The 27,635-nt window shown below is 40.0% G+C and overlaps 4 protein-coding genes and 1 non-coding gene across 8 annotated transcripts; 2 read left to right on the forward strand and 3 right to left on the reverse strand.

Annotated features, from left to right (window-relative positions):
- Positions 1-1,619: 1,619 nt before the first annotated feature.
- Positions 1,620-9,156, reverse strand: LOC117774895 (palmitoyltransferase ZDHHC20-like). The gene is made up of 13 exons (XM_034607593.1): positions 9,003-9,156; positions 7,666-7,692; positions 7,437-7,531; positions 6,733-6,853; positions 5,758-5,827; positions 5,260-5,292; positions 4,980-5,100; positions 4,347-4,479; positions 4,124-4,250; positions 3,522-3,608; positions 3,348-3,430; positions 3,182-3,228; positions 1,620-3,100 (listed from the first exon to the last, which is right to left on the reverse strand). Exons 1-12 carry the CDS (start codon positions 9,118-9,120, stop codon positions 3,185-3,187), a joined length of 1,059 nt encoding a protein of 352 aa, XP_034463484.1. The 5' UTR covers positions 9,121-9,156; the 3' UTR covers positions 1,620-3,100; positions 3,182-3,184.
- A 1,637-nt stretch (positions 9,157-10,793) lies between these two features.
- On the reverse strand, positions 10,794-17,301 carry LOC117774894 (choline-phosphate cytidylyltransferase B-like). Its single transcript, XM_034607591.1, has 9 exons — positions 16,617-17,301; positions 16,493-16,584; positions 15,094-15,193; positions 14,429-14,545; positions 14,090-14,241; positions 12,948-13,026; positions 12,534-12,676; positions 12,242-12,430; positions 10,794-11,103 (listed from the first exon to the last, which is right to left on the reverse strand). The coding sequence occupies exons 2-9, from the start codon at positions 16,571-16,573 to the stop codon at positions 10,861-10,863; spliced, it is 1,104 nt and encodes a 367-aa protein (XP_034463482.1). The 5' UTR covers positions 16,574-16,584; positions 16,617-17,301; the 3' UTR covers positions 10,794-10,860.
- Positions 13,312-13,383, forward strand: trnae-uuc. Its single transcript has one exon. It is a non-coding gene; the product is annotated as a tRNA-Glu (tRNA).
- On the forward strand, positions 16,510-24,906 carry LOC117774890 (lipase member H-like). 4 transcript variants are annotated; one of them, XM_034607588.1, is made up of 11 exons: positions 16,510-16,650; positions 19,504-19,588; positions 20,964-21,337; positions 21,422-21,530; positions 22,293-22,394; positions 22,500-22,589; positions 22,675-22,842; positions 23,292-23,381; positions 23,858-23,966; positions 24,102-24,275; positions 24,417-24,906. In XM_034607588.1, the coding sequence occupies exons 2-11, from the start codon at positions 19,531-19,533 to the stop codon at positions 24,499-24,501; spliced, it is 1,359 nt and encodes a 452-aa protein (XP_034463479.1). In that variant the 5' UTR covers positions 16,510-16,650; positions 19,504-19,530; the 3' UTR covers positions 24,502-24,906. The 4 variants fall into 4 exon arrangements, with proteins under 4 accessions (XP_034463479.1, XP_034463478.1, XP_034463477.1 ...); XM_034607587.1 differs by having other exon boundaries at positions 16,518-16,654; XM_034607586.1 differs by lacking the exon at positions 16,510-16,650 and adding an exon at positions 18,690-19,293.
- Positions 24,764-27,126, reverse strand: si:dkey-71d15.2 (SH3 domain-containing kinase-binding protein 1). Its single transcript, XM_034607598.1, has 7 exons — positions 26,935-27,126; positions 26,498-26,584; positions 26,217-26,314; positions 25,707-25,817; positions 25,413-25,615; positions 25,211-25,274; positions 24,764-25,101 (listed from the first exon to the last, which is right to left on the reverse strand). Exons 2-7 carry the CDS (start codon positions 26,526-26,528, stop codon positions 25,063-25,065), a joined length of 546 nt encoding a protein of 181 aa, XP_034463489.1. The 5' UTR covers positions 26,529-26,584; positions 26,935-27,126; the 3' UTR covers positions 24,764-25,062.
- Between the last annotated feature and the right edge of the window lie 509 nt (positions 27,127-27,635).

Genomic DNA, 27,635 nt, shown 5'->3' on the forward strand with positions numbered 1-27,635 from the left:
GGTTTTGTTGTCGTCAGGTTTGACAGCAAGAGAAAGGAAACCTGTTTATTTCAGTAGAAATAACCATTTGAATCCAAGGATATAGGAAAATTGATCTTCTCTAAACAAATGATCACAACATGTCGGCAAGTTTGACAAAGAGGCAAAAGAAAAAGACATTATAGGAGACTGGCTGCTTTTATTATTGTCGGATCAAATGTTTTTGACCTAAATTTTACATCAAAAGTAGAGAGAGCCATATGGCAAGACATTTTAATAGTTCATGAGAGCCGATAATGATTATTATCACAATGACTGTCACATTATTATCTATTTACTGGTTAAAGTCAGATTTTTGCTCCTGAGTAAAGGCTGTGGTTCTTTAACTCTGAAGATGATCGATTATGTGTTATAACTTCTCACTGTGCCACGATGCATAGGTATTATATCGATATATGTTGAAGCCTTATTATATTGCTACTGATTAAAATTATGTTGCATACATTATTGATATTATTTTATTGCCCAATCTTAAGATGTAAAGCATTAATGGATTTACTTTTCCCGATGCAAAGCATGAGTGTTGATTCTCATTCAGCTTTTATCTGTAACCGGTCATGAAGAGGCGAACGACACTGTGGTCACTCACCTCTGTGTGGTTCCCACCTCATTATGTTAGTCAGCTCCTTTCGTGCCAACACTCGTTCGAGCTTATCAGCAAGGTTCAACTTTTAATGAGCTTGAAAAAATGAAGAGTTGCCTTGAGTCAGTTCATTCTTGTGAAATACATGTGCTTATAAATCTGTACATGACCATCCCTCCACATCTAAGGACTATAAATCCATGATGGATTTAATTTTTAACTTTACTTGGAACTGAGAACTGATCCACACGTTCCTCACTTGGCATCTCTTCGATTCTTTCACAATGGAACACACACCACTTTATTTAGAATTTCAGTGCAAATCCCAGTCACTGTTCTTTGATAAGACAAAGTCTGCAGTCATGCTAGTGGCTCTATGTCACTGTACTTATGGACACAATGGTGTCTATGTAAATTGTGCAAAAATGCTAATGCAGGCAAGCAAGCTCATGGTAATGTCAGCCTTTGTAGGGCTTTAGCTCGTCATAAACCCAAGTACTGGACAAATGATGGAATCCCCAAATTCACAATTCATCCTGAAGGACACATGGATGTTGTTGAGAAGTTTTATTGCATCCATCCAATAGTTAATGAGGAAAATTGAGACCGCAAGAAAATAAATTGTCAAACCGTAGTGGAAACACAAGGATTTGATATTTCTTGCATTGCTCAGGCAAAAATAATTTGCATCAAAAACAAAGTACCTGACTAGAACATGGACAAACCTATAGTTTAAGCTGATATGACAAACATCTGGAAAGTCTCATTAGTTGTTTTAATGACTTTTAAGTTCATTAATGAAAAAATGGAAGGAAGGCATTCTTAAAACAAAAAAAATGTTTTTTGAGGTCACAATGACCTTGACCTTCCAATTCTATTTACTATTTTTTAAATCCAACTGAATGTTTGTACCAGATTTGAAGAAATGTCCTCAAGGCGTTCTCAATATATTGTGTTCACAACAATGGGACGGACAGACAACCAGAAGAACCAACACTTTTTAGTTTCTTAAATTTATTAATACAGAAGAATTCAAATCACCCTGCATGAATAATGTTCTCAGTATAGATGCCTGGTGGTGTGTTTATCCAAGTTTGATCAGTGAAATTAGTCATTAAACTGCCATGAGTACATTCACATTGGCGATCACTCACTCAGGAATATCACAACACATCTGTTACTATCTACTGAAACTCTTAATGCCACACTGTGCTGAGCATCATTTGTACTAAGAGCAACATAATGTCATGACTGAGCTGCCAGGAGAGGACAGAGAGGAGCATGTATGTCCTCAGTCATAAATTAAGTCCACGTCGTCTCTCCTAGTTTGTGCTCATGGACGCAGGGGAGCGAACTCCTCTGACCGATCTGACATTACCTTTAAACATGGGGTCATTTTGTGCTCTTTGCTTTCAAATAAATCTCATTCTTAAACTGGAACAATAGATTTAACTCATTATCCTTGGCATTGACACGCAAGAATGATTCATTTTACACAAACACAAAACAAAGGATAGATCATGAGTTTGTTTTTTAAGGAAATAAATACATATAAATAAAATCAATACACATGATAAGACAATAATTGATAAAAGCTTGATAACAAATAAATAACAAGTATTTATGGTACAATAAAAAATGGCAATACAATTGATAATTATAGGATTATTATTATAGGACAACATTAAAGAGTAGTTGATCTATTGGTTGTGCAAATTATTTGGAATGAGAAACGGTTGAAACTGCAGCTAAACTGGATTTTTGGTCCTCGTACTTCAAGTTCCTACGCCTGCACATTTATCATATAAAATTTGAAATGCAAAAATAATACAAAAGTGTAAACAGAAAGACATTTAAAATGTTTTGATCATTTAAATTGTAAACTAAATTAGACCCTCTGATAATTGACGACTGGTCTTAATTGCACTGTGCTTGGAGTTAAAAACTGATAAGACATTATATCACACACTTTATCAACAGTATTGAAAAGTCTCACCATTCTGAGTGAGTTATACAAATCTCGCTTTAGCTGGTGCCACTACTCCACATCCAACATCACCAGATTCAAGGCTTAGTCATGATTAATACTGACAAAAGGATAAGTCATGTTGAAATATGTAATGTGATTAATCCATGGAGATAAATGCAAACATTCTGTACAGTGGCTCAGGGGAAAAAGCAGTGGTCAAGTCCCAGAGTTTCTCAGATGCAATAATAAAAACTGTTTATCTTTGGCTCAAAACAAAGACCAAACCTCGGTATCACCTCATGGTGGCGCCCATGTGGTCCCTGTATTGTCTCCGCTGACATGAAGACAGTATTGTTTGAAGCACAGTAGTTGAGGGATGATCCATGAGAGCATGCGGCTTGCATGAGGCTGCATGGACTCTAAATGAGGGTGGAGGACGGCTCCTGCTGAGGTGCTGATGCGACCGATTTAAGGCATCACAGTTGATGAGCGTTCTGAAGAGGCGCGACCTGCGGCGACAGCCAGCAAAGTACAAATAAACACAGGAGGACGACAAACCAGGGGAACTACGGTAATTAATGTCTACGTACCTGCTATGGCTCAGTCTCATCGATCACTGAGACTTTGAGGGCTCCGTCTGAAACGAAACAGTGAGGACAGAAGAGATGGTTCATTTTGAGCAGAGAGTTAAACACTAAAAATACTCAACATACAAGCTATAATGACGAAAATGTGAGAAATCAGTCAGCAACACACCAACTGTCTCTTTGCCGTCGTCCACCGTGTGTTGTATATTGTTACTATGCACACAAGCCCTGGTCTCCACCCCATCAGCAGGGCTGTAATTCAAATCACATTATAGATTGATACAAATAAAACTGGATGAAAGCAGATTAAATAAAATAAAAAAAGAGGGAAAAAAACACTAGCCTTTTTCCATTTTGCTGGAGGACACGGTTCGCTTGTTCAGGATCTATGTGAACCAACCTGGTAACAAAGGAATGTCCATCTCCCAGACTGGTAGAAGACAAGTAAGAAAAGGTGAAAACATTGGAACTGGATTGATTCAGTGTGAAATAAACCTTGTTTTCTGAACTCCATTGAAGTAGCTTCAGCGCTGAGGGTGGAATTTATAAAGTTGCTTTCATTCATGCACTGAAGTTGAATTTTCCGGAGGGGTTGTATGTGAGAACGCAAATTCGTTTTCAGGAAACTTTTCCTCGCATGCCTCTGGTAAAATGTCCGAGCGACCCCATGTGACAATACAGCAGGAAAATCCATAGCAAGCAAGACACCACCAGTCGCCTGAATGTTCCAGAAATGTTCCTGTTGTTGTGAAAACCACGTGACCCAGACAATCTCAGCGTGAAAGGCAAACTCAGGAACAAATCTGGGACCATTTTCGGTGTTCATGTCTTATTACAGCTCTTCAGCCTTAAACCCAGTGTGGACTTACAGTAGTGCTGCCTATCAGTTTGCATCATTGTGGTTTCTAAGGTGACTGCAGCTACACCAGGCCAAAGCACACTCACCTCGAGAAAATGGGACAAATCCAGTACTTTGCTTGGTCTCCAAACACCTCAGCTACATTTCTGCTAAATCCGAGCGAAAACCCATTTTTGTCCGGACCATTTGCGAAGACAGGGGACCTGAAAGCCTCTGAAAATATATACATTTTAGAGTATTACAGTCAGCGGTGATCATCAAAGCACAGAAGCAGCGGTTTAATGAAATTACATATTTAAGTTTAGTTACCTATAGTGGTCCGGTTCTTTCCCACGAGCCACAGATGGTAGCTGAGAAGTGACAAGATGCTGATAAAGAACAGGGCCGCCACGAAGAACAGAAACAAGATATGGAATTTGGCGTGCGTGTCAGGTAGCTGTTTCTTTACAGGGGACAAAAAAAAAAAACAGAACAAAAGTGTTAGTCTTGTCACTCTGCATGTGTGAAAGAATATTTGTTGTCCTCGTTTTAACAGCTGACAGCACGAACTGACCAATCATGTAGAACTATTTGTTACTGTGTTTAACTATTTTTCTGACTGTATTTTTTTTCTTGCCATTACACAATAAACTCCTTCACTGTCAGACCACATGACAGGAGCCATTGTCTCATGCATAGCTGTACGCTAAAGAGAGAGCACAGATAAGCGATCACATGACGCGGTGACACATTGGCAAACCGATGTGTCGATATCTTACAATGTAATCTGCCGTAGATCACATGCCTCACCACAGCCTGACTGCACTTAAATTGAATTTAATAATTGATATCTTCCGTTATCTGATTTCTGGCCAAAAATGGAAATATTTCTAAATTCAAAAGAATTTGATGCTTGTGTTTTTCGAACCCCAAACTGCTGAAAGTTGATGATTCTGTACTTACAGTCCAGAACTTGATGAAATACTGGACGACTGTCGAACATATTACGACACAGTAGAGCGAGGCGAAGGCCAAGAACAGGACAAAGAACTTGTAATTTGAGAATCCAACACAGTTATTCACCCTGAAAGAAAACATGATGGAAACGTGAAACAAACAGTGGAATCTCTCAATATGTTCTCAGTTTTACTATTAAACAAACAATGAAGCTCAGATAAATATTCTTGAGCACAACTGAGCAAGTAATTAAAAAGAATTCATGTTGAAATGAGAAAAATCCTACCAGGGGCAGTGATGGTCCATTTTTAACACACACCTTGAGGAATTAGAAGAAGGAAAACAAACATCGAATCAGTAAAATCTAGTAAATGTCTACATGTAAAATAATCAGCACACTAAGATTTACAGAGCTAATCTTTTAAAAACAAATCTCAATTTATCTATGCTGATTTTGTATTTAAATATTTGCTTTAAAACCACTGGCAGCATAAATTAAAATTGTTGAAGAATAAATTCTCCCTTTTCTTAACAGCAACACATCTGCTTTTTCTCTTCTGTCTTCTCTTCACTTTCTGTTACCAGAGGATGCAGGTCTTATCGATTGAAGATACCCCCCCCCCCCCCCAGAAATAAAAACATTTGGATGTTTGGGAACATATAAAGAGTCCCTTTATGGTTGCACATTTCCCCGCTCATCTTATCTGCTTACTTGAGAAAAACGTAACCTAAAAAATACATTGACAAGCCGCAATTATAGAGAGTAAACTGAGAAAACACTCACATTTCACAGGTGGAGCAGTGATGGCAGCGGTCAGGTTTGATTACCTGGCAGATGTCACAGTATCTGACGGCTATTTAGAGAAAAAGAAAACTGAATTATGAAAGGGCCTCTGTGTAACTGAAAACCTCGTACTTCTGTCTTAGTGAGGACACTCATTAATGCATTCCCAGGGCCTAACCTTAACCATCACAACTAAATGCCTAACGCTAACCTGAAGACCAAGTCTTCACCCTCGAACAGCCCTTTGAAAGTGGGTCAGAAAGTGAGAACCGACCAAAATGTCCTCACTCTGTAAGTTATTGGCTCATGGTCCTCACAAAGACATCTATACAAGTTGGAAGACAAGGCCCCATAATGTGACGTAACAGATTAAGGTCCCCACAACGAGAGAAATACTCGGACCATACACGCACTGCTCTAATATCAAAGTGTTTGTGAGGCAGGCGATATTAAAGCAAAATAAGAATTTGAGCTGCATTCTTTAAATTGAACCCTTTCCACACTTTGAAGAATGAAGAAACATTTCCTGTGTTCTTCATTCGGTAGGTGAATCCAATATGAGGGCTTTATTTCAGGGTGTCGTTTTAAATTATCCCCGGTGACATCATGGCTCTGGATGAGGAGCCAGTTGTGGTCCACAGAGACACGGAGTTGCACCTGAGTCAAATTAGCCCTCCTGGTACGCACGGTTCCATAAACACAGACGAGGCCGATGCAGCTCACATCCGCAGAGAAACAACACCTCCGAGAATCAAGTTGTTTTCAACACATACACACAGTGTTGCAATATAATCCAAAGGGGAAGAGACACTGTGACAACATATTTACACAATTTCGATTGCGCTGCTGATGTGAATGACAGATATCAGCTGAACAATGAGGACAGTGTCTCCGCGTCCTTCCACTTTGCTTGAGGCAAAACTAGTGGTCATTAAAAGAGTGAAGCAACCACAGGCCGTGTTTTTGCCGCCTCACCTCCCCCCGCCGTGCGCGTGTACACAGGTAAACTCCTCGCCACTTTCTTCAGGACCTCTTGCTGCCTCTCGGCTCGCTCCTCTCTCTCGTACGTTTCCTTCTCTGCTCTGGGGAGGCCAAACTGCCAGGAGGAGAAAAGAAGGCCCAACAGTCAGAGAAAGCACTGTCACACATACGGGAATATATCAGTGGCGAACGTTTGACTCTCGCTCACTTGAAATCTTTGCAAGTGACGAGACAAAATAAAACGTTCACAAATTGCAGCGTCGCTTCGCATTGAGTTCAACTTTGGTGACCTCTGACCCACGACATTTGCATTCGCCTAAATGTGACTGTGCCCTAAAACTTAACACTCGAGCCCAGCCAGTATGGATTTTTTGGGGGCTGATGATGTTTCCGATTAGGAAGTAAAAAATTCCCGATACAGATATATCAGCTGATTTATAAATTCAAAAGAATCAGAAGCGATTCCTAAGATGTTGTAGTCTAACCCTTATGACAAAGAAATTAAATTGAGGCTTGACATTGTACAGTTTAACCATCAACTTTATTATAAATATCTATAAAGAAAAAGAAAAAGGGCTCATATCAGCTGATGTTAACCATTATTAAAAGAGTATTTACAAAATCCTGCGTTCCGAACCTGAAGACATGTGTATTGAAAAAGTGTGGATGGGAGAAGTTTTCATTTTCTTTTGGCTTACTGCTTTTGAGGGGCTGGCTGGTGTGGACCAGATCGTTTTCCAGTAGGACCATATGAACATCGTGAGGAAAATGTGAAAGATGACCAAATAGCTGACTGTTGAGAGGGGGGGGGGAAAGGTTTGATTTGTAGCAGTAATTTGTCCTATGAATAATTTGTTACAGCATTAAATGTGAATTAGTAAGTAATGTGAATAGATACAATGAACCATGTGCTGTTGTATCACTTACTTCGTTCTGCATTGTTTGGGATTGTATCTACACGAGGCAGAGAAAGATAAAATCTATTAGTGAGCAGGATTGAATGCCCTAAGAATGCATGACTACACATCCCCCCCACCACACACACACTTTCTCTTTCTCACACCATGTGGCAGCAGCCTGGCACGGCCAGCAGTGACCCACCCATAACAGAGAGCTTTGTTAAAGCAGCAGGGATGTCCCTGTCCTGACCACAGCAGCTTGGTTACACACATAACTGCAGCACGACTATCTACACACTGGTAATTGTACAGTTTCCCCCTGTAAAAAGAAACCACTGTGAGTGCATGGATAACGATGCATGATCAATATCTATCTGCTGAATAATACATACAGTACTCTGAGCTTCTTTCAGACCTGCTGGTTCCGACTTAGTTCAAATAAATATGCATGTACACATTGATCACATTCGATAATAAAACAAAAGTAGGAACTCTTATCCGCCCCCACTGCTGATTGATTATTGTATTTTGAGAAGTATAATAAATGATTTGATAGAAAAATAGTGATACACAGTTGCTCCTATGAATCAACCATTTGTCTTTATGAATTTTAAGAAGTTGAAATAAATCCTGACATATTTAACCACTTTGACAGCCACAAAAGCTTCTGCTTTATTACCAGTTTTAACTTGACACATTACTTTGTATTAGTATCAGCTACGATTTACGATTTAACCATAGGATTTTACAGCTGGCAGCCACTGTTAGTTCACTACTGCACCGTTTGAAATAATTACAGTCACTGCCATTTGTTAAATGTCAACTTGTGGATAGAAAATACATAAAGTAAATACATTCAATGTGTCAAGAATTACAGCTGCAGATCAAAGACACATCAAAGGACAACAACTTTGGATAACAATCTAAAACGATATCTTTATCAAGTGTGCAAACAAGTAAATAAGTGGTCTCTGGGTTTTGTCAGCTAATTATGACACAGGGGTTGTGACGTACAGCTTCAATAAAATCACTCACTGTAAATCTTAACAAAAACATATAAGGAAGTGTTTCTTTTCAAATCTGTTCCACATCCATCCCAACTCTAATGTCACCTGGTTCTTTACAACTAGTTATTATATTTATATAAGCTTCCCAGACTCCGTGAATCTAATAGAAATCAAAGTTTGTCAGGATGAAGTGATACATGTGCAGCTGAGGTGAAGGAACCGATGCATGTGAAGTGTCAAACTGTGATAAACTGAGGTTTCAAAGCCCGAGTTAAGCCTCGCTCCCTGATCAAACTTGACAAAGCCGCCCTGAAGCTGTCAACCCGAGGTAAACACGGAGGAAAGTGACGGTACTCACACACACACAGCTCCACCACGTAGGCGTAGTAGGACCAGCCGATGACCAGGTTAATAAACAGGACAGGTATCCAGTTCAGAGCCCGTTTGCAGCACCTCAGCGCATGAGAGGGCGCCATCTTTAATCTGAGTGCAGGACACAAACTGAGGGCGACGTCACAGCAACGGGTTTAAAGGACGGAGTGACAGAAACTACAAGTCCCAGAAGCCGTCTGATCAGGCGCAACGTCACAAAGTACATTTACTCAGGAACTGTATTTAAATATAGATCAAAGTGGTATTTATATTCAGGGTATTTCATTACTTAATATTATAATTACTTATGTACAGGACTACATTCTAGAGGGAGAAAGTTTACTCCACTACATTTATTATGTAATAAAGTATTTTTTTATGTTTCTGTACTTTGCTTATGTAGATTTATTTTTCGGGTACTTTTTCTTTTACATATATTAGAAAACATCTGTACTTCCATTCAATTCAATTCAATTTTATTCGTATTGCGCCAAATCACAATATACATTATCTCAAGGCACTTTACATAGAAGGTACAGACCTTAAAAATCATAATTACATTATTATTATTATTATTATTATTATTATTATTATTATTATTATTATTATTATTATTATTATTATTATTATTATATTTTCTACTTCATGACATGTTTACAATATTTAGCATTATATGTTCATTGTTTATTTATATTTTAAAAAGTAATCAATAATGAGGCCTTTCATTAAGCAGCATTCTTTATTCATATGGCCGAGCCTGGACTGTTTTTGTATTTAACCCAATACACTGTGGGGACAGTTAATGACGTAGTAAACTGTTGTATTAGGGAATAGGCTACTCCCAGCAAGTGCTTTTTAATACTGTGAGTATTTTTCATAGAAAAGAGTAGTACTGTAGTACTTACCCCACCACTGGTTAATTGACAAATTATATATTACAGAATAATTGTATAATATTTATAAGCCGTTAGAAGTCTGTGGGCCAGTTAGTAGTGAAATTAGGTTAATTTGACTTGAGTTGTGTTGTCGTGTTTGAGGTACTTTTATTAGTGCTGGAGGTTTGAGTGTTTTTCCAGGCTTTTCCCTCAGTGTTAACTGGTTTCCCTGATATCTTTAGAATTGAGTGTTGCACAGCACCTCTCAGGCCACAAGGGGGCAGACCACACTAACATGACACACTGGTGTCAAGCAGAAGAGATACAATGCTTCATTATTCTCTTCATTCTACGCTCCTCACTCCTCGGGTCAGGTTAAAAAGCCTTCTGTTATTCCAGGGCACAATCCAACTTTTCCATTCGTCCCGCTAGTATGTTGTTTCACTTTTACAACTAGGCCAAGACATCTGCATTAAATCAGTATCGACTTAAGGCCTCTAATGGCTGAATGATCCTGAATGAGAATTGGATTTGGATGGGACAAAGGAAACATTGAAGACGTAATTGTGGCCACCAGCAAGTTCATTAGAACTCTTACAGATTTCATACTGTTCTGCAATGATGTAGCCTGTCTCCTGTGGAGCTACACAAAATGATGTACATTACACTACACAAGTCTGAACCCCCCCCCTCTCTGTATGACTGCATTATAACTCATTTACATTCAGTTGCTGAGTCCAATGAAGGGACCTTGAGTATTTGTATGGAAGAGTAACAAAAAACAGACAGCAATCACATCAAGCTAAATTTTAATGTTCTTTCACTTCTCTGTCAAGAAGTATTATGTACATTATAATATATTGCACTTGCACTTGAATAAACCATTAATGAATTGACGTTCACATTTTTATTGGTTAATTTTGATCATTTTATGAATGGCCTCCTGAGATCGTGGGGCCATGTGCGAGCTCATTGCACCTGTCTACTGTATGAGGAGGTAGTCTTTAGAGAGGAGCGGCTCCCCTTTTTTGGTGAGGAGGGGGAGGAAGGAGGGGAGAGAGAGGAGGGAGAGGAGGGAGAGGCGGAGGCGGAGGCGGAGGAATCGGGAGAAACTGAGCGCCGTCTGGTGGGGCTGCTGCTGGGGGAGCCACGGGGTGAGGAGTAGGGCGACAGGGCCTGGAGCATCCGGCCGCTCCGCTCCTGAATCACATGCTGGACAGAGACAGAGACAGACAATCGTCACTGAGTTGTTGTGCTGTGTTTTGTAGCAGTGGTTCTGTGGATTATATTGTGATGAGATGTTGTGATGTGGTGCTGGGCTTGCTTTTACCAAACCTGTGGTCATTTCACACATTAGCCAGTTTGTTATTGTCTCAGAATATTACTGTGTTTTATGGAGGTTTTATAGGGTGAACTTCCTGACTGCACTGAAAACATGGATGTAGAAACAACATCACTTAAACAACTTTGATGAGGAAAACTTACTATACATAATCTCACTTTAAGATCTGAAGCTACAAGAAGCCACTTTTTGTTGTGATTTTTAAGCAAATCTCTGGGTATGTATCCACAAACGAAGGTGTAATCCGAGATGTTATTATCCCCATACAGTTTAACTTGTGCTGAATGTTTTCTCTCTAGGGCCCAGTCTTGCCGCAGGGCCAGTGCATGTTGCAACATGGAGAGTGAGGGGAAGTACCCATTACCCTTGTTGCCTATTCTGTGAATAGCCACTGCTGCTCCTTCTTGACCTTTTTCTGTTGCATTTGTAACTTTAAAACTTAAAAAAAGCATGCCACATGTCTTTGTTAAGTCTACCATTGGTGGGGAACTGGTAACTCAGCTTTGTCTATACTGGGAAAAGCTTTTTTCAATTGTTAAATTGTATGGAGTGATTGTTACACACAATAAACTAAACCTGATGTTGAAGTTAGTGAACTTTAAAACAATAGTTCAAAGTTTTCTGGTAATGTGCTTTCTTCCTGCGTTATTTGATATCTGAAGCTGAAATGAGCAGCGAGTTAGCTTATCTTAGCATAACTATAGGAAAAAGCGAGCGGTGCTCTGTTCCTCAGTAACAATGTCAATTTACCAGAACCTGCAAAGCTCACTGATTAACTGAACACTTGGTTCTTTTCATCTGTACCAAACCAAGACGTTTTACAGAGGAGTTACGTGTGGAATTGTTTCTTCACTGGTTCCCTGGTACGACTTCGAGAAGTTATACATCTAATCAAGATCAAGCTCAATAATAATATAAATACGCCACTAAACAACAAACACAACCTAGAATTGAATTTCTATAAGGATTCATGGATTTTTCCCTGGATAAATGTAAAAGTGATCGTACCCAGGCTCCATCAGGTCCAAAGAGCTCCAGAAAGTTGCTTATGAATTCTCGTGACTTCTCCTCCCACTTGTTGATGAGGTCCTGGCTCTTCTCTTCCACTCTGTAGACAAAGTGTTTGGACTTCTCCTCCACCGTCCGCACCGTCTCTTTCATCTTGTCCACCTGGTTCTGGAGCCGGTATTTATTCTCCTGTCAGAGAAACACAAAGCAGCCGACCGTCAGTACATTTCGAATTACTTCCTTATTCTGTTTTTTTTTTTTATCCAGTTTAATAAATATTACTCTTCCTTACGTTAATGAATCCAACATTTAGTTCTCGGGCTGTGTAGCCTCTTTGCAGGTTGCGTCGCACATAGATGTCGTAGTTTCGGACGATGCGAGTGATCAGATCAGATGTGGAGATGCCCTCTGTCCTCTGAGTGGCCACAAACATTCCTGACACGAATAGACAAGCAAGTCAAACACATGTCAGCAATTCAAGTAAAACGAGAAGCGACAGAGCTAGAATTCATCACCATGGTATAACATTTCATTTCATTTTCATTTCATTTAGCTGACGCTTTTATCCAAAGCGACTTACAATAAGTGCATTCAACCATGAGGGTACAAACCCAGAACAACAAGAATAGAGAAAGTACAATTTCTTCAAAAAAGCAAAACTACAAAGTGCTATAAGTAAGTGCCATTGAAAAATGTATATCTCTACCTGCTTCCTTTATGTGCTTATAAACGTCCTCTGATCCAGCAGAGGTGTACGGGATGTCATCATGAGCCACAAAGTCAATCTGTGAGAGCAACGTGACACAAGTGTTCACAATGATTGAACAGCTTTGCCGCTGCCATTGTGAGCCATTTTAAAGGTTATATATAAAATACTCACAGCCACTAGGTGTCACACTAGCACTGGCATCTCACATACACTATACATAAAGATGCGCGACGGGTCTCCTTCCCCCAACTATCTCATTAGGATACGAACACTGCCCCTTTGCAAGAGTCGGCACAGTCATGATGATTGTGTGGATCCATTGTATCGAGTTGAGTTGTACACATATTCCAGAGTTATAGAATCCCATATGGTCTAGCGGTTAGGATTCCTGGTTTTCACCCAGGCTGCCCGGGTTCAACTCCCGGTATGGGAACTAACCATGTCTTTCAGGAGGTACAGTGGGTTGTCCACCTAACCTCCTGGTTAGTGGTTGTGACTATGGACCCAATACATTTACTACACAAATGAATGAATGGATGGAAGAAAATGTCTTTGAGAGACATGTATTACTTTGGCTTTATAGTCCACTAGCAAAGAATAGGCTATATGCTCTGTATGCTGTATACAGCAGCCAGTCACCAGGGGGCGATCAATGCTCTTTGGCTTCACTCTTGGGGAAGCCGTCGTGGCATCCATCTTTTTATGACGATCAGGACAAAAACAGGATGTGGGATCATTCACTAATCGGAAGATCTGTGGTTCGATCACTGGCTCCTCCAGTCCACCTGTCAAAGTGTCCTTGAGCAAGACACTGAACCCCAAATTGAGAGCAGTGTGTAAATGTGTGACAGAGAAGCGCTGTATGAATGTGTGTGTGTGATTGGGTGAATGTTGAAGTTAAGACTAAAAAAACGATATATATATATATATATATATACGCCTTTGTGTTATCAGCAGGGTGTTGCCTGCAGTTTATGGTATCGGTGCTGTAAAGCCCTGTGGCTACCAGCTGCTTAGCATGGCTACTATCGTTGGTGTAGCCATGCAATAGACGTTCGCTGCAATATTATTGTATAAAATCTCATGTATATATATAACCTTTAAAAAGCTGTGCTTCTAGAGACTTTGTGACCTTTGACCTTATGTTTCTTGAGGAACTCCGTGGTAAGGGTCCAGGGAGCGTCCTGCACCACCTCGTCAACATAACGGCAATGCCTCAGGGCGTCGTAGCGTTCTTCCTCCGTCATCACTGTGTAGCCCTTAAACTTGTGGGTGAGTTCGTCACTGCAGACTAGAGAAACAAGACATTACATGTGATGCCCAAGTTAAATTTAAGACCACTAAGATTCTGATCCTCTAAAAGCCATTTTAGTTTAAGCTCTTTGTGAAATTGGCACATATCATGTAAACAGAAGGTTAAACGGTTTTACTCTACCAGTGTTGTTGCTGTACTTCGTTGAGAGTGATTCGTTCTTTACCTCCGACTATCAGATGAGTGTTGGGGAACACATTTTTTGCCTGCATCAGGGCTCGAGCATGCCCGGAATGGAAGAGATCAAAGATTCCATCAGCGTAGACTCGCACCGGGCGATGAGCTTCAAGATATGAAACATGAAAACATGACTTTAAGTACCAGCATGACATTCAAAAACTGATATCCAATCAGCCAGTAAAGATCTTAATACAGTATTTCTTCCTACTACAGGCTGGTTTCCATTCAATTCCTTACAGTTTTATTTGTGTAGTGAAAAATCTAGGACGTCATCAAGCACTTGATCAGAAGACAGTTAGTTACATGACATCAAGTAGCAATGGAAAAATTGGACTCAGTAGAGCAGAGCTTCTTCCTTGTCTTACTCTCATTGTAGAAATATAAGAGAAAGCGATCTTTCTATTATTCCCTGAAGAATAACAAAATTGTTTTTAAAAAATGCCCTGCTATGTTGAAATGGTAAAGAAAATGAAAAAAAAAATCCGCTGCTTAACCCACATTCGCAGGAAAATCTTCCTACGCCTTCTTTCCCATACTGCCACCATGTTTCATGGTGATCTAGTTTTTGTGTAATGCAGCTAACGATGAACAAACGCCGATGAAAACATAACCTCCTTGGCAGAAGTAACAAAAGCTTTTGAGAAGTGTGACCTGGAGTTCCTCTTCGTGCTTGAGCTATGGTCAGCTTGTCATGGGGGATCTCTGATTCACAACCTGTAGACTTGGCAAAAGCAGCCGGCTCCCGCAGAGCCTAGACACAGAAAACACACAGACATTTGTTTATGGATTATTTTTACTTGGATCCTGATCAGAGTACAAAGATATTCCTACTTGCATTCACACCTAAGGGTATTTGTAAAGTTTCCAGTTTATCTATAATCTGCATTTGAACTGAGGGAGGAAAGGCTGTTACTGGGAATTCTGCTGCAGGAGAATCACACTGCTTTAAAAAGATATACGGAGTTATTGCTGCATAATTGCTATTATGATAAAACATGAGCTGATGATTGTAAATGTGCAGGGTGGGACTTGACATTGTAAAATAATTATGTCATCAACATGAAATAAACTGATAAAATCTGCAGAGGAGTTTTGAGAAGTCGCATGTTGGAGTAATGGGCATTGTGAGTGGTCATGAACTTTGTGTTGTGTAGATACACATATACGCACCAGCTTTATCTGCTGTGTTGGAAGATATACTTTGAACTTTGAACTTTCTGCTCAAACATTATTACAACTATTTCTTGTGTTAAACTAGAATGTTATTCAGTTTAACCACTTGTTTTATATTTTTAATAATCTAAATTTCGTTTATTTTTGTTTCCATGCTTCCTATATATTTTCTCTTAGTAAATTTGATTTAAGTTTTCTTCCCTGTTTCTTGTACATTTTTTATTAATTTTATTTAATACAATTTTGCTTTGTTTCCATGCTTCTTATATATTTTGTATTATTCAATTTCATTTCATTTCTTTTTTTTGTTTCCATGCTTCTTATATATTTTACTTACTTAATTTAAATTTATTTAAAGAATCTTATATATTTTTCTTGGTTCTTAGAGTTAAATACTGATTTCCCTCTTTACACCTTCAAGCCTTTGGTGTATGTTGTATGTTATGTTTCTGCAGTCAAGGCACGAATGTTAGATATTAATAAGCAGATCATGCAGTCAAATTATAAACTGTGAATATGCCAACTGAAACTATTTTTATCATAGCAAACAACTGCACTTCAGAACGATCATCAACGTATTACTATACAACACTGAACTGAGTCACTGCCACATCATTCCACCCAGCTAATCAGTAATCTCTCCACTCCCTGGTCAAATAGTCATAGAGGAAATATTTCCCTCTGTAATATTCAAAGCCTGTCGTAATAACAAGTTGGATTTATACTTTACATTTTTTTTACAGTTCTTTTTAAATAATGTGCAGAAGCCAGACAACCAGAATGTGTTTTGCAGGACTGTTGATTCCCACATGATCCTGATTTGAAGTGTGAGAGTAAACAGAGTGGCCACGTTTCATATTGACAGAAGAGGACTCACCCCGCGAGGGCCTTGCCTCTGGTTTTGCGGGGCATGCTGCTGCTGGACGTTGTTTCCTCGACCTCGTCTCCTTCCTGCCATCCTGGGCGCTCTACTGCCGTGTCACTGCACCGGCGTGTCGCTCCTTACAGCTGACTCAAGTCGTGTGCAGGGGGGCTGTTTGTAAGTATACTTCCCATCGGCCCGGCCTGCCTGTTCCCTGATGACGGGAGAACATTGTGAGCAAAGTTCACAGCCTCTCTGGCGAAGGCGTTTGGAAATGGAGATTGCACTTGTTATCAATACTGAACTTTTGAGGATTGTCCCTTTCTCCATTTGGTATTGCTGACACTTGTTCATTCAAAGTCACACTTTTAGCAAACTTCCCGTGGGACAGCCCAGGTGGGAGTTAAAGAGAAAATTCATGTTTTGAAACATTTCTCACATTTCCTTCGAGACTATGATGTGTATGGAGTTAATAGCGTATGGCCCGGAGCTTTCACAATTTGCAGCCTTTGGAACCAAACACTGAAGCACAATGTGTCCCGACATTTCACTCAACTTAGCCACAGCAATGCAGCGTGGGTACATCTTGAAATCAATAGCTTGTCCCTGCATGTCATAGCACATTTACTGTTTTACACCAGCTGCTACTTTATCATACACCCTGTTTGCTCTGTAGCACCAGCTGCAGTTTGACCCTGTTGTTAAAAGATTTACACACATGTACTGTCTAAAACAACCAAATCCTATTGTATAGTCTCAAATGCATATGCAGAAATGCTTTAATGATAGTATTTAACATATATGTTAAGTGAAGTTTTTTAGTTGAGAAATCAACGAAAATGTAAAATAATGAATTTTAAAAATCCTTCTGATCCGGATCTGCACCAACATTTAATAGGATCTTCTCTGATCCATCTCACATCCTTCCGTCGCATTTCATGATAATTTGTTTAGTTAAGGCGTAATCCTGCCAATTAACAGGGAGACAAACAAACAGACATCATCTTCTCAGTGCTGGTGAAAAGGACAGGGTGGTGGGATTTAAACTTAAAAAAGGGAGGGCTGTTCCCTCGCATAATCAATAACAATCACTATAATCAATATTACTTATCAAAACATGCCAATATTCATGATCAACATAACAAAGTAGTGAAAATACAGCCACTGTCGTCTGTGTATAAAAAGATATAATCTTTGATATGTAAATAGTTTTTTCTAATACAATAAATAACACATAGTAAGACTGAAATAAAATATAAATCTGAAAAGGTAAAACCCCTCCCCTGCTCTCCCCCAAAAAACTCAGACCACCCTCCCTCCCTCCACCCCTCCTCCTCCTCTGAAACCCCCTCCCCCATTCGTGAGTCTTGTACAGTACTGATCCCTGTCTAAATACAGCCTCAGTGAAACACATGGCTGCTGAGTGTGATTATGGGTGTGTTCATAGAGGATACTTCTCATACGTAAATGGTTGTATAAACACAATGTCATCATGGTTCTGGAATTTGATGGTCCACAATTGCAGAATATAAATAAAACATTTGTAAAGATAGAAAAAACTAATTTATTTTCATTTTATTTTCATTTCCACCAAGGAGGTTATGTTTTCACCCCTGTCCGTTTGTTTGTTTGTTTGTTTGTTTGTTTGTTTGTTTGTTTGTGTGTTTGTTTGTTTGTTTGTTTGTAAGCACTATTACACAAAAACTATACAACTGATTCCTAAATTGTGTAAAGCGGTGTGACATAAATCAAAGAAGAACCTGTTTTGGTGTGGATCCAGATCAGGGCGTGGAGCTTTCTTCAGTTTCACAGATTTCCCAGAAAATAATAAATGGAACTTGATGAGAATAAAACATCTGGTACATTTTGTGAACTTATACTTTGAGTTTGTGAAATTTGGTGAAGCTTGATTGAATGCAAGGGGACTGTTGGGCCTTGGCGTATGTATGTGCTCTGCTGAGTGCTGTTCTAGTTACTTATTACTTTAAACAGTAATCAAACCTCTTTCAAGTCGGTGAAAGATTATCAACAAAAAATAAAAGAAAGAGTCGTCCCAGGATGAACTTGCAGGAAACACCGGGAGCAACTTGAACATTAGGACCCTTTCCAGAAAAGTTAACACAAATGTTCTTCACATGATTCACTTTCATTCTTACTTCTTCCACATGAATAAGACTCAAAGCACAGGAACAGTTTTTTTTTTATAGATTCAAGTTCAACAGAAACAGAAGAAACAGCCGCCCAACTGGTTTGAGGACACATGGAACTGGTTTGAGGACACATGGAACAGTGACTTCACAGGAATGTTTCACCTGCGAGCACAATGACCTGGAGCAAAGGGGTGGAGCTATCCCTGTGAGAGCATGCAGGGTGGCAGTATTTCTTTACAGTGCTTCCACTCACTTCCTGATCCCTGCACAAATATGTGGAGGCACAAACACAGGACAACCTGTGGTCATTCTCTGGACCTCTGACATATTACCCAGCAGCAAAGGTGAGACTGTGATGACACTGAAGTTACTGTGTTTGTTGTCAGAACTGAAGGTTGCTGGTTGAACCACAGGGTGATACTGTGCAGTGCTGTAAACATCAGGTGTCGACTGCAGCAGAAGGAGTCAGATCACAGACAGACTGCCCCAGCAGCACAGACTGTGATTTCTGCAGATTTCAGTTTCACTTGTTGTCACCATGTCGTAGGTTGAAATTAATCAGAGCGGGTGGAGCCAGAATAATAACAATAAGAATAAAGATTTTCAGTGGATTGAGAATAGTTTTTCACCAGCTTTGTCAGGAGCACATACTAATTAAACTGGGAGGTGAGTAGATAAGTGACTAATCTCTGTCAGGTGGGAAAGGTGTCTACAACAAAGTTTTACAACTGTGTTGTCCTCCAAACATCGTGTGTCTTTGTTATGTTTGTCTTTGTTATGTTTGCATCCATGTGATTTTTCTTTTAATTACCTTCATTAATGTCTGACTGATTTATTTTCATTTAACGATCTGACTCTGATAACTCTCGTCTGTAGATTATTTGCCCGTCGCTGGTGTAAAGTATGTTCCTGTGGAATTACCTGACAGGGCTCCTGCTGATAGCTGCTCAGATATGTAAAGGTAAGGCTCAAAACACGACACTCTTCTTCCTTAATGTATGTTCACAGGCACAAGTATAACATGTACGCCATACACAGTCAATTTCACAGTAAGTGTACACAACAGCGGCTTCTGAGAAACAGTCTTTGAGGAAGTGTCATTTCTTTGGAAAACCAACATGTTATGAGCAAATGACCTGAACTGTGGTTTAGTATCAGGCCTCTCAGCTGATATATATGCAGCCGTATGGTGATTTCATGTGTAACAGAGAGCAGCTGATGGCTTTTCTTCAAAGTGGTAATACTTGTTGACCCAAACAAAACATGACAGTGACTTTAGACTATGGGATAAATGTTGTGTCATATTCCCAAACTGAAAAGGTTGTAATCTAACTTAAAAAAAAACAAGATTTAAACTAAGCTTTGCAGCCTTGCATTATGATTGTAATAGCAATTTGAACTGTAACCTTGCATGTTATGTCTTTCTACTCCATGAACAATGGTACTTCCGTTAGCGCAATCAGTACTGGATCAAAGCCAGTTCTAATGGTCACATCTGCATTTGCTTCTTACAAAGTCAAGGAAGGTACACAAGGTTTCACAGACAGTTAAAAACCTCCATGACAATGATATGCTGAAAATATGTTTACAGTTTAGTTTTCCTCTTTAAAAACTGCCCCTCCCTTCCGGATCCCGTTTGTTTCAGTTTCCGATCACAGCTGCGGGAAAACGCTGCCAAAAATCATGTGATTCAAATTAGAATTAATGGCAAATCTCTGAAAAGTGCGCATTGTAAACTCAACTCTGAAATAACAGACACCAATAGGAGTGCACGTGTATGTCCAAAAATGTTCAGGATAAAGATTCGCCCTTTCAACGTTTTCAGATTAGCATTTACAAGGTTTCAAATCTGGAAAATAAACTGATGCACTGCGACAACACTGGTTAATTTGAAACTTGAAATTGGAAAAAAGAGCGCTGCATTTTTGAACAAGGAAAACTCAAATTCCTTTTTTCCTTGAATCAGAAATTTTTTATCAGATTATACATTTTAAAGCCTTTGTTCCAGTTTAAGAAAAAGAGATTGATCCCGTGTTATAAGTCAGATCCACTCATGAATCTCTCTGTTGCCTCATAATCTTTTTTCCCAGTGGAACCTGTTTACTGTATATCTTTCTATAGAGTTTTAACTAGAATTGCACTGAGTCACTTACTCTGAGTCATTTGGCAATGATGTCATTTATGGAGGCAGAAACTGTGGATGATAAGTCATCAAATAGGTTACGCAACCTTGAGCAAAGCTTGTGAAATCAAAATGTTTATGTGTCTAATTTGTTCTTATTTCAAAATGTCTCTCTTTTTTTCTCCTCCTTTTATTTCCCCTCTCCGTCCCTCAGCAGCTCACATATGTGACAAATTGACAAAACTCAATATCGGCCACGCGTTCCTTGGCACCAGCGTCCAAGTTAAGTTCCGGCTGTTCACCAGGGAGAATGCCACCTGTGGCACGCTCCTGTCCGACACCGACCTGTCTGCCCACCCCCAGTTCAACTTGTCCCGATCCACCACCTTCATCATTCACGGGTACCGGCCCACGGGGTCTATCCCTCGGTGGCTGGATCTGATCGTGGAGCTGCTGCTGGCCAAGACAGACACCAACGCCATAGTGATGGACTGGAACCACGGAGCTACCAACCTGAACTATTTTAAGGTGGCGGAGAACACACAGGAGGCAGCAGCCAAACTCACTGCGTTCATCGAAAGGATGCAGGTATGAGATGGATCTGACGCTCTCTGTGATCTCATGTCACTCAGACTGCTGTGTGTAATAATAATGGAATAATGATCTCCTCAGGAACACGGTGCCTCTCTGAGCTCCATCCACTTGATTGGAATCAGTCTCGGCGCTCATTTATCAGGTTTCGTAGGCGCCGAGCTGAACGGCGCGATTGGAAGAATTACAGGTAAGAACGGCTCATTTTGGAACATGGACTCAGATCCCTTTCTCTATCTGATCCACTATTAATTACTGCTAGCAATATAATTGTGACACTCGGTTGAGCTTTTACTCCCTGATCAGCTAATAACACAGTGGCAAAGTCCAGGCTGACTCAGACGTGGCAGAGTGTTAAAAAAGATCTGGTCTAGTTGAGTTGTGAAGTTCCAGCAACATATCACAGGTCATGTTTTAAATAGAGCAAGAATCAGAAAAGAGAACAAACTGTGCAGTGTGTGAAAAACAGACAGATGATATATGATATAGACGTGATAGTATCAGAAAGTTGAGACCTTGAAATATAGATAAATCCAACAGTTCCCACAACCAGCAAACAACCCTTTTAACAGGAAGAAACCTCTGGCAGAACCAAATGTTTAATAAATGTAAAATAGCTACACTGCTTTGTCAGATGATCAAAACACTTTAATTGGGAAAAGACAAAAAAGGACAGAAAGTGGAGCCGTGATACCTAAATCTTTTACTGTGAAGTCAAAAGTTGAGTCTGGTCTGCAGTTTCAAGGGGATGTTTGAGGTTCAGTATCTTGCTGACTGGAGGAAGCTGTGGATCCAACCAATGACCTTCCAGTTAGTGGATGACCCACTCTGCCTCTGACCCTCTCTACCCCCTGAGCCACAGCCACCCACACACCCTCTCTAGCACCATTTACTGTTGTGTTCAGAAATAAAGGGAAATCTCTCCTGAGGTCTGCTGATGTGATGTTTGCAGGTCTGGATCCGGCCGGGCCTCACTACACTGGTACTGCACCAGAGCTGCGACTGGACCCCACAGATGCCCAGTTTGTGGACGTCCTGCACACAGACATCGATTGTAAATTAAGCTGAATTTCAGTCAGATATATTCAAAACTGTTTTAAATATTTTTTAATTCTTTTTTTTCTGTTTATGTGTAAAACACTCATTTTCATGTCCACAGCTCTGGGCTACAGGGAGCCTTTGGGTCACATTGATTTTTATGCAAATGGAGGAACAGACCAACCCGGCTGCCCAAAGACCATCTTCTCTGGTACGTCCAGTAAAATCATGGGACTTGGGTTTCAAGGATTCAAACATTTTAATAACGTTTCTCGCTCCACGTTGCCTCTGTACAGGAAGTTATTATTTCAAATGCGACCACCAGAGATCGGTGTTCCTCTTCCTCGGCTCGTTGAATCAGACGTGTTCCATCAGGACGTTCCCCTGCTCGTCCTACAGCGACTTTCTGGACGGAAACTGCCTGAGCTGTGAGCAGTTTGGTGCTGCCGGATGTCCTGTCTTTGGTTGGTGCTCACATCATCTATGAGAAATAAAGAGCACACGTTGTTTCAGTTTTTTACTCTCGGAAATGACTAGAAAACAGTATAGGTAAAAATAAGAGCTACTGTTAATGGAAACGCTCATTGAGTGATGTGTTGTGTAAATACGGATGTTTACTGTCTCACCAGTTTTACAGAAACAACGATGGACTTTTATTCGAACAAAATGTTTATTTCCACAATAAATATTGAAATACGAAGTCTTGAGTGTGGAAGGATTTGTACAGTTTGGTGAATATCGCACTATTGGGTATCTGAGGTATTTTAGATATTGATAGAATCCACAAGATATTTTCAGGTAAAAAGTACTTCGGAGAATTTGTAAGGTGTGTCAATGTATGTGTTTTTGAATAGAATCCTTTATTTACAGAGTGTAATTGTTGACCTGTCGCTGCTGTTTTACTCAAACGCAGGCTATGACGTCGCGCAGTGGAAAGACACCCTGGTGGGACTGAACCAAACCAAGGTGTTCTTCACAACAAATCCATGGTTTCCATTCTGGAGTGAGTAACAGAACATTCATAATCACAATCAAACTGGGGAAAAAAACCCACAGGAGAATCATGTAATGCCAGTCTCTAAACTGAACAGACTATGACTTCTTTTCACCTCACATTTTAGAATAATATAGAATAGAATGCACTGAAACAGCAGTTTAGAGAAAATAATGATCTAAAAAGCTCCAGTATGAACAATATTCTCTCTATAAAGTGAGGATCAGTGCAGCTTTCAGTTTGACATATATCATGTTGTATTTAGTTGAATTTTGGAGAGAGTATTTATTAAATACAGATTCCGCCCCAGTTCAAATCACACATACTCTTTTCATAAAGCTGCACGTTCACAAACAGTGGAAGCAAAAGGACGAGTGACTGTGAAAACTGAACGAGGAGCAGAAAATAAAGAAGTGAAATTCAAAACTTATTTCGAGTGTCATCTGACTCTGATGTATAACATTTTTGTTTTTGTCTCCTCTTAGCTACAGGCTACACAGTGGATGTGGTGATATGGAACACCAATATTCAGAGTGGATACATGACCATTAAACTTCATCATAATGGTACAGAAGCAGTGGCGACCATTGACCAGTAAGCCCTCTCTCCATTTATCATACAGTAAAGCACCAATACTATATAATACTATAATGCATAAACTATTACTTCTTTTGTCTGTGTATTACTGTTTTCTCTCAGTATAATGGTGTGTGTGTTTTTTTCTATCAGTAAATCCTCACAGTTTGAGAAGTACACAGAGACCAAGTTGTTCGCCCAGTTTGACAAAGACATTGAGTCAGTGAACAAAATGTCCGTCAAGTTCTCCACTGGGATCGGGCTCAAGCCCAAATATAAGCTGCGTGTTCTGCGAATCCGTCTCACACATCTGGAACTCAAGAAAACGTAAGCAACATATTTTTTTTAAACTGTAATATCTTTAATAAATTTGATCTACTTGAGCCACAATTCCCGTCCTTCTTACCGTCGAAGAAATCCCTTCTCCCAGCTCTAGATTTACAGCTCTATGTGATCTCTACGTTACAGGGCTCTCTGTCGATATGACCTCCTTCTTGAGGCGAACACGGAGGTCACCTTCAGGCCGATTCCCTGCGAAGAATCCAACTTCTGAGGCCCAATCAGACCTTGAGTCAAAAACGTTACTGTTTCTCCTGAGAGGTTCAGCTGCCTCGTACAGGAAAACAAGAAGGACTGAGAGAAGAAAAATCACATGGACCCGGCAGCCAAATATTTACTGGAAAAATGAATGTGATATACCAGTGTACATACTGTATATGTGTTTTTAAGAGAAAATATATATGTTTCTATGTGTGTTTGTCTGGGAAAAGGACTATATTTGACTTTCACGAAATAAATGTTCTGAGCCATTTTAAACATTTCACGTTGCTACCAACAACATATTTATTTGTGTAAATGAGAATTTTTAATAAACAAAAACAAAAATATTCAGTCCTTTTGGCCATTCAGCAGTCTCACAAAAAGTAAATAAAATGTTATATGTAATATGTGTATATAATATTTATACGTTTTATTCCTCAAAAAAAGAGCAATGATGATTTTTTTTTAAATCAAACATAGAAAAATATTATTTATCAGATATGTGTACAACAGGATATTTAAACATGGTTGTTTTCGTCGAATCAGGATCTCATGTCTCTGATGTTGATTTCAGTCATTTAGACATGCGCTTCTTCATACGCTGAATCTCCATCTGCAACAAAGCATCACAAACCATCAGAGCACTTTCTACATTTTAGGCCTAATGTTCTCAGCTCAGACAAACACAAATTCCTCTGATCCTTCGTTTCTTCTTGTCTCACCTGTAAAGTCAAGCGGATCCTTTTCTCCTCATCCAGCTCGTTCATCAGCAGTTTGATTTCTTTGCTGGGAAACAAAATATTGTCACATTAGTTCAGCAAGAACATGATGATGGAAATAAAAGCAGAGTCAGTGATGCAGGGGTGGGAGAAGCGGGCCAGTCAACACAGATGTTGAACGGAGATTACAGTGACTAAGACGTACTTGTGCTGACTCTTCATCTGCTCAAACTGGTCCCTCAGGTCCCTCAGCTCCGTCTGCAGCTCCCCCAGGTTCGGTGACGTGTGTGTTACTGGATTTCTGCTCGGCCGGGGGTCGGACCCGAGGCCCTGGGGCAGCACAGCAAAAAGAGCCTTTGGTAACAGAGAGGAGAAGGACGGGGTGGGCTCAGGTTTTGGTGCCGCTGCCTGTAGAGAGTAACCCGACATTATTATCTGACAAAAGGAATCTGAGATAATAATTAAAATGTGTAGAGCATGTTTTTGTCTTTACACTCACCGGCAGGGCAGAGCCATTGTGACTTGCTTCCTGACAGTTTTCTCTTAGCGTTGAAGCACCCAGCTCTTCACTCTGGTTTTCTTTTCTTTTCTCCTCCATCATGAGTGTTGCCTGTAAATTGAGTCTAGTTTGAGACGTCTCATAAGTAAAATACATCTAAAGTGCTTTGTCTATTCTAAATATATAAAACAAATGTCCCAGAGCTTGGTGCTTCCCAAAGAAATTCTTAAAAATGGCCTTTAGGTCAGAAACAATTTATTCTAGTGAAAAGTCAAATTAATATTAAATACAGGGTGAGAATCCTCTGCTGTGTGTGTGTGTGTGTGTGTGTGTGTGTGTGTGTGTGTGTGTGTGTGTGTCAGAGGCAGCTCCGAGAAGTTAAATTTACCTCAAGGACAGATGGGACACAAACAGACCAGACCACACACTCTTTGTATATATGAGCTGAGTTACAATAGTATTTAAGTGAATAATGTCATTCTAACTATATTATTAAAAATGTATACTTCCCAGAGTCTGAAGCTCTGACTGTAACCTCTCATCTGCACCAGCTATCTGCTCGTTCAGCTTCTCCGCCAATGACGCAATAGAGGCAAACTCCTCAGTGTCTTTGAGAGACAGGGAGAATAAACATTTTAAAAAAAACACACCTCTCAGGACTAAATTCAAACTCATCGTTATAGAATGTATCGGCCCACTTTCAAAGAATGCAGTAGCATCCATTCTTTTTTCTAGCATGCAGCATTCAAGCATGGTAGCATTTCATTTCACATGAAGGTTGCGAGGCTTACCGGGAATCAGGGCTGAGCTGTAGCTGCCCATGAGGAATACAAGTGTAGTGAAAGACAGAAAGACCTGCAGAGACTTTAAATCTACATCTACAGACAGAGGATAGCAGAAATCAACAGTCAGCTCAGTGAGACCTTGTGTTACCTCTTAGAGAAATTGAAAACTACCCAGAAATACTTTTTTCTTTTCTTTACTTCTCTGCTTTTAAGGACATTTCAGCTATTTCAGCTTGCGGTGCTTCTTTATCAAGCTAAATCTGGGTGTTACAGCTGTTACATACTGTTGACAGCTGTTCCTGTCATGCCACAGCAGTAAACAAATGTGCAGCACATGCAGGAACTGATGCATAGAGACAGATCTGAACAGTCATTAGTGAACATACTGAACCATTTAGCAGATTATTGAGAGTTAAGGTCGAGGATCTGGAGCAAACACTCACCTTGTTTTGCCAGTGTCACCAGTGAGATACAGCAGCATCTGTGGTAACTGGACACCGGCCATTGTAACCCGGTGTGGTGGTCAGAGCATGTTGTGATGAAGAGTGCTACTGTCAGGTCTAAGTTTAGCTCAGGACAGAGTGGAGCTATACTGCCCCCCTCACAAATATCACCGGGGCAGTGAAGGGCAGCAGCAGACGTTTAAAGGGGCAAAGACAATGAAGTCACTGATGTTTACACTGTGCAGAAAACCGGAGGCAGAAAAGGGGATGATTTGCTTTTATTGTGAAAAGTTTTAATTTGCTTTCCTGAACCGCAATAAACCTTTTTCCCACATTAAGTCCAGCTTACTCATCACAGGGCATTCTGCCATGTTGCAAAATCATTTGGCTATGTATTATTGGATGGGGGCGTCAGGGTTCTTGGTTTTGAGAAACTGCCCTGATCATGTCTTCAAGGTTATCTCAGCCTGGGCTCAAGAATTCAAAAAAACAGCATTACTAACTGGAGGTGTAGGGTTCAAAATAAATACATGCATTATGGGAAATGTAGGCCCAAAATGTTTGGGATAAACTGGGAAAATGCGACTTGTAGGCTTGTGTGGTGTCATCCAAGTGTCTGCAACCCCGGATATTCCTATTCGACTCGAAACAAGGTCATTTACACTTTGTTTTAAGCCTAAAAGTCCACCAGAAGGGGCTAA

The sequence above is a fragment of the Hippoglossus hippoglossus genome, chromosome 14, assembly GCF_009819705.1.
Source record: "Hippoglossus hippoglossus isolate fHipHip1 chromosome 14, fHipHip1.pri, whole genome shotgun sequence".
In the NCBI taxonomy this organism is placed as follows: domain Eukaryota; kingdom Metazoa; phylum Chordata; class Actinopteri; order Pleuronectiformes; family Pleuronectidae; genus Hippoglossus; species Hippoglossus hippoglossus.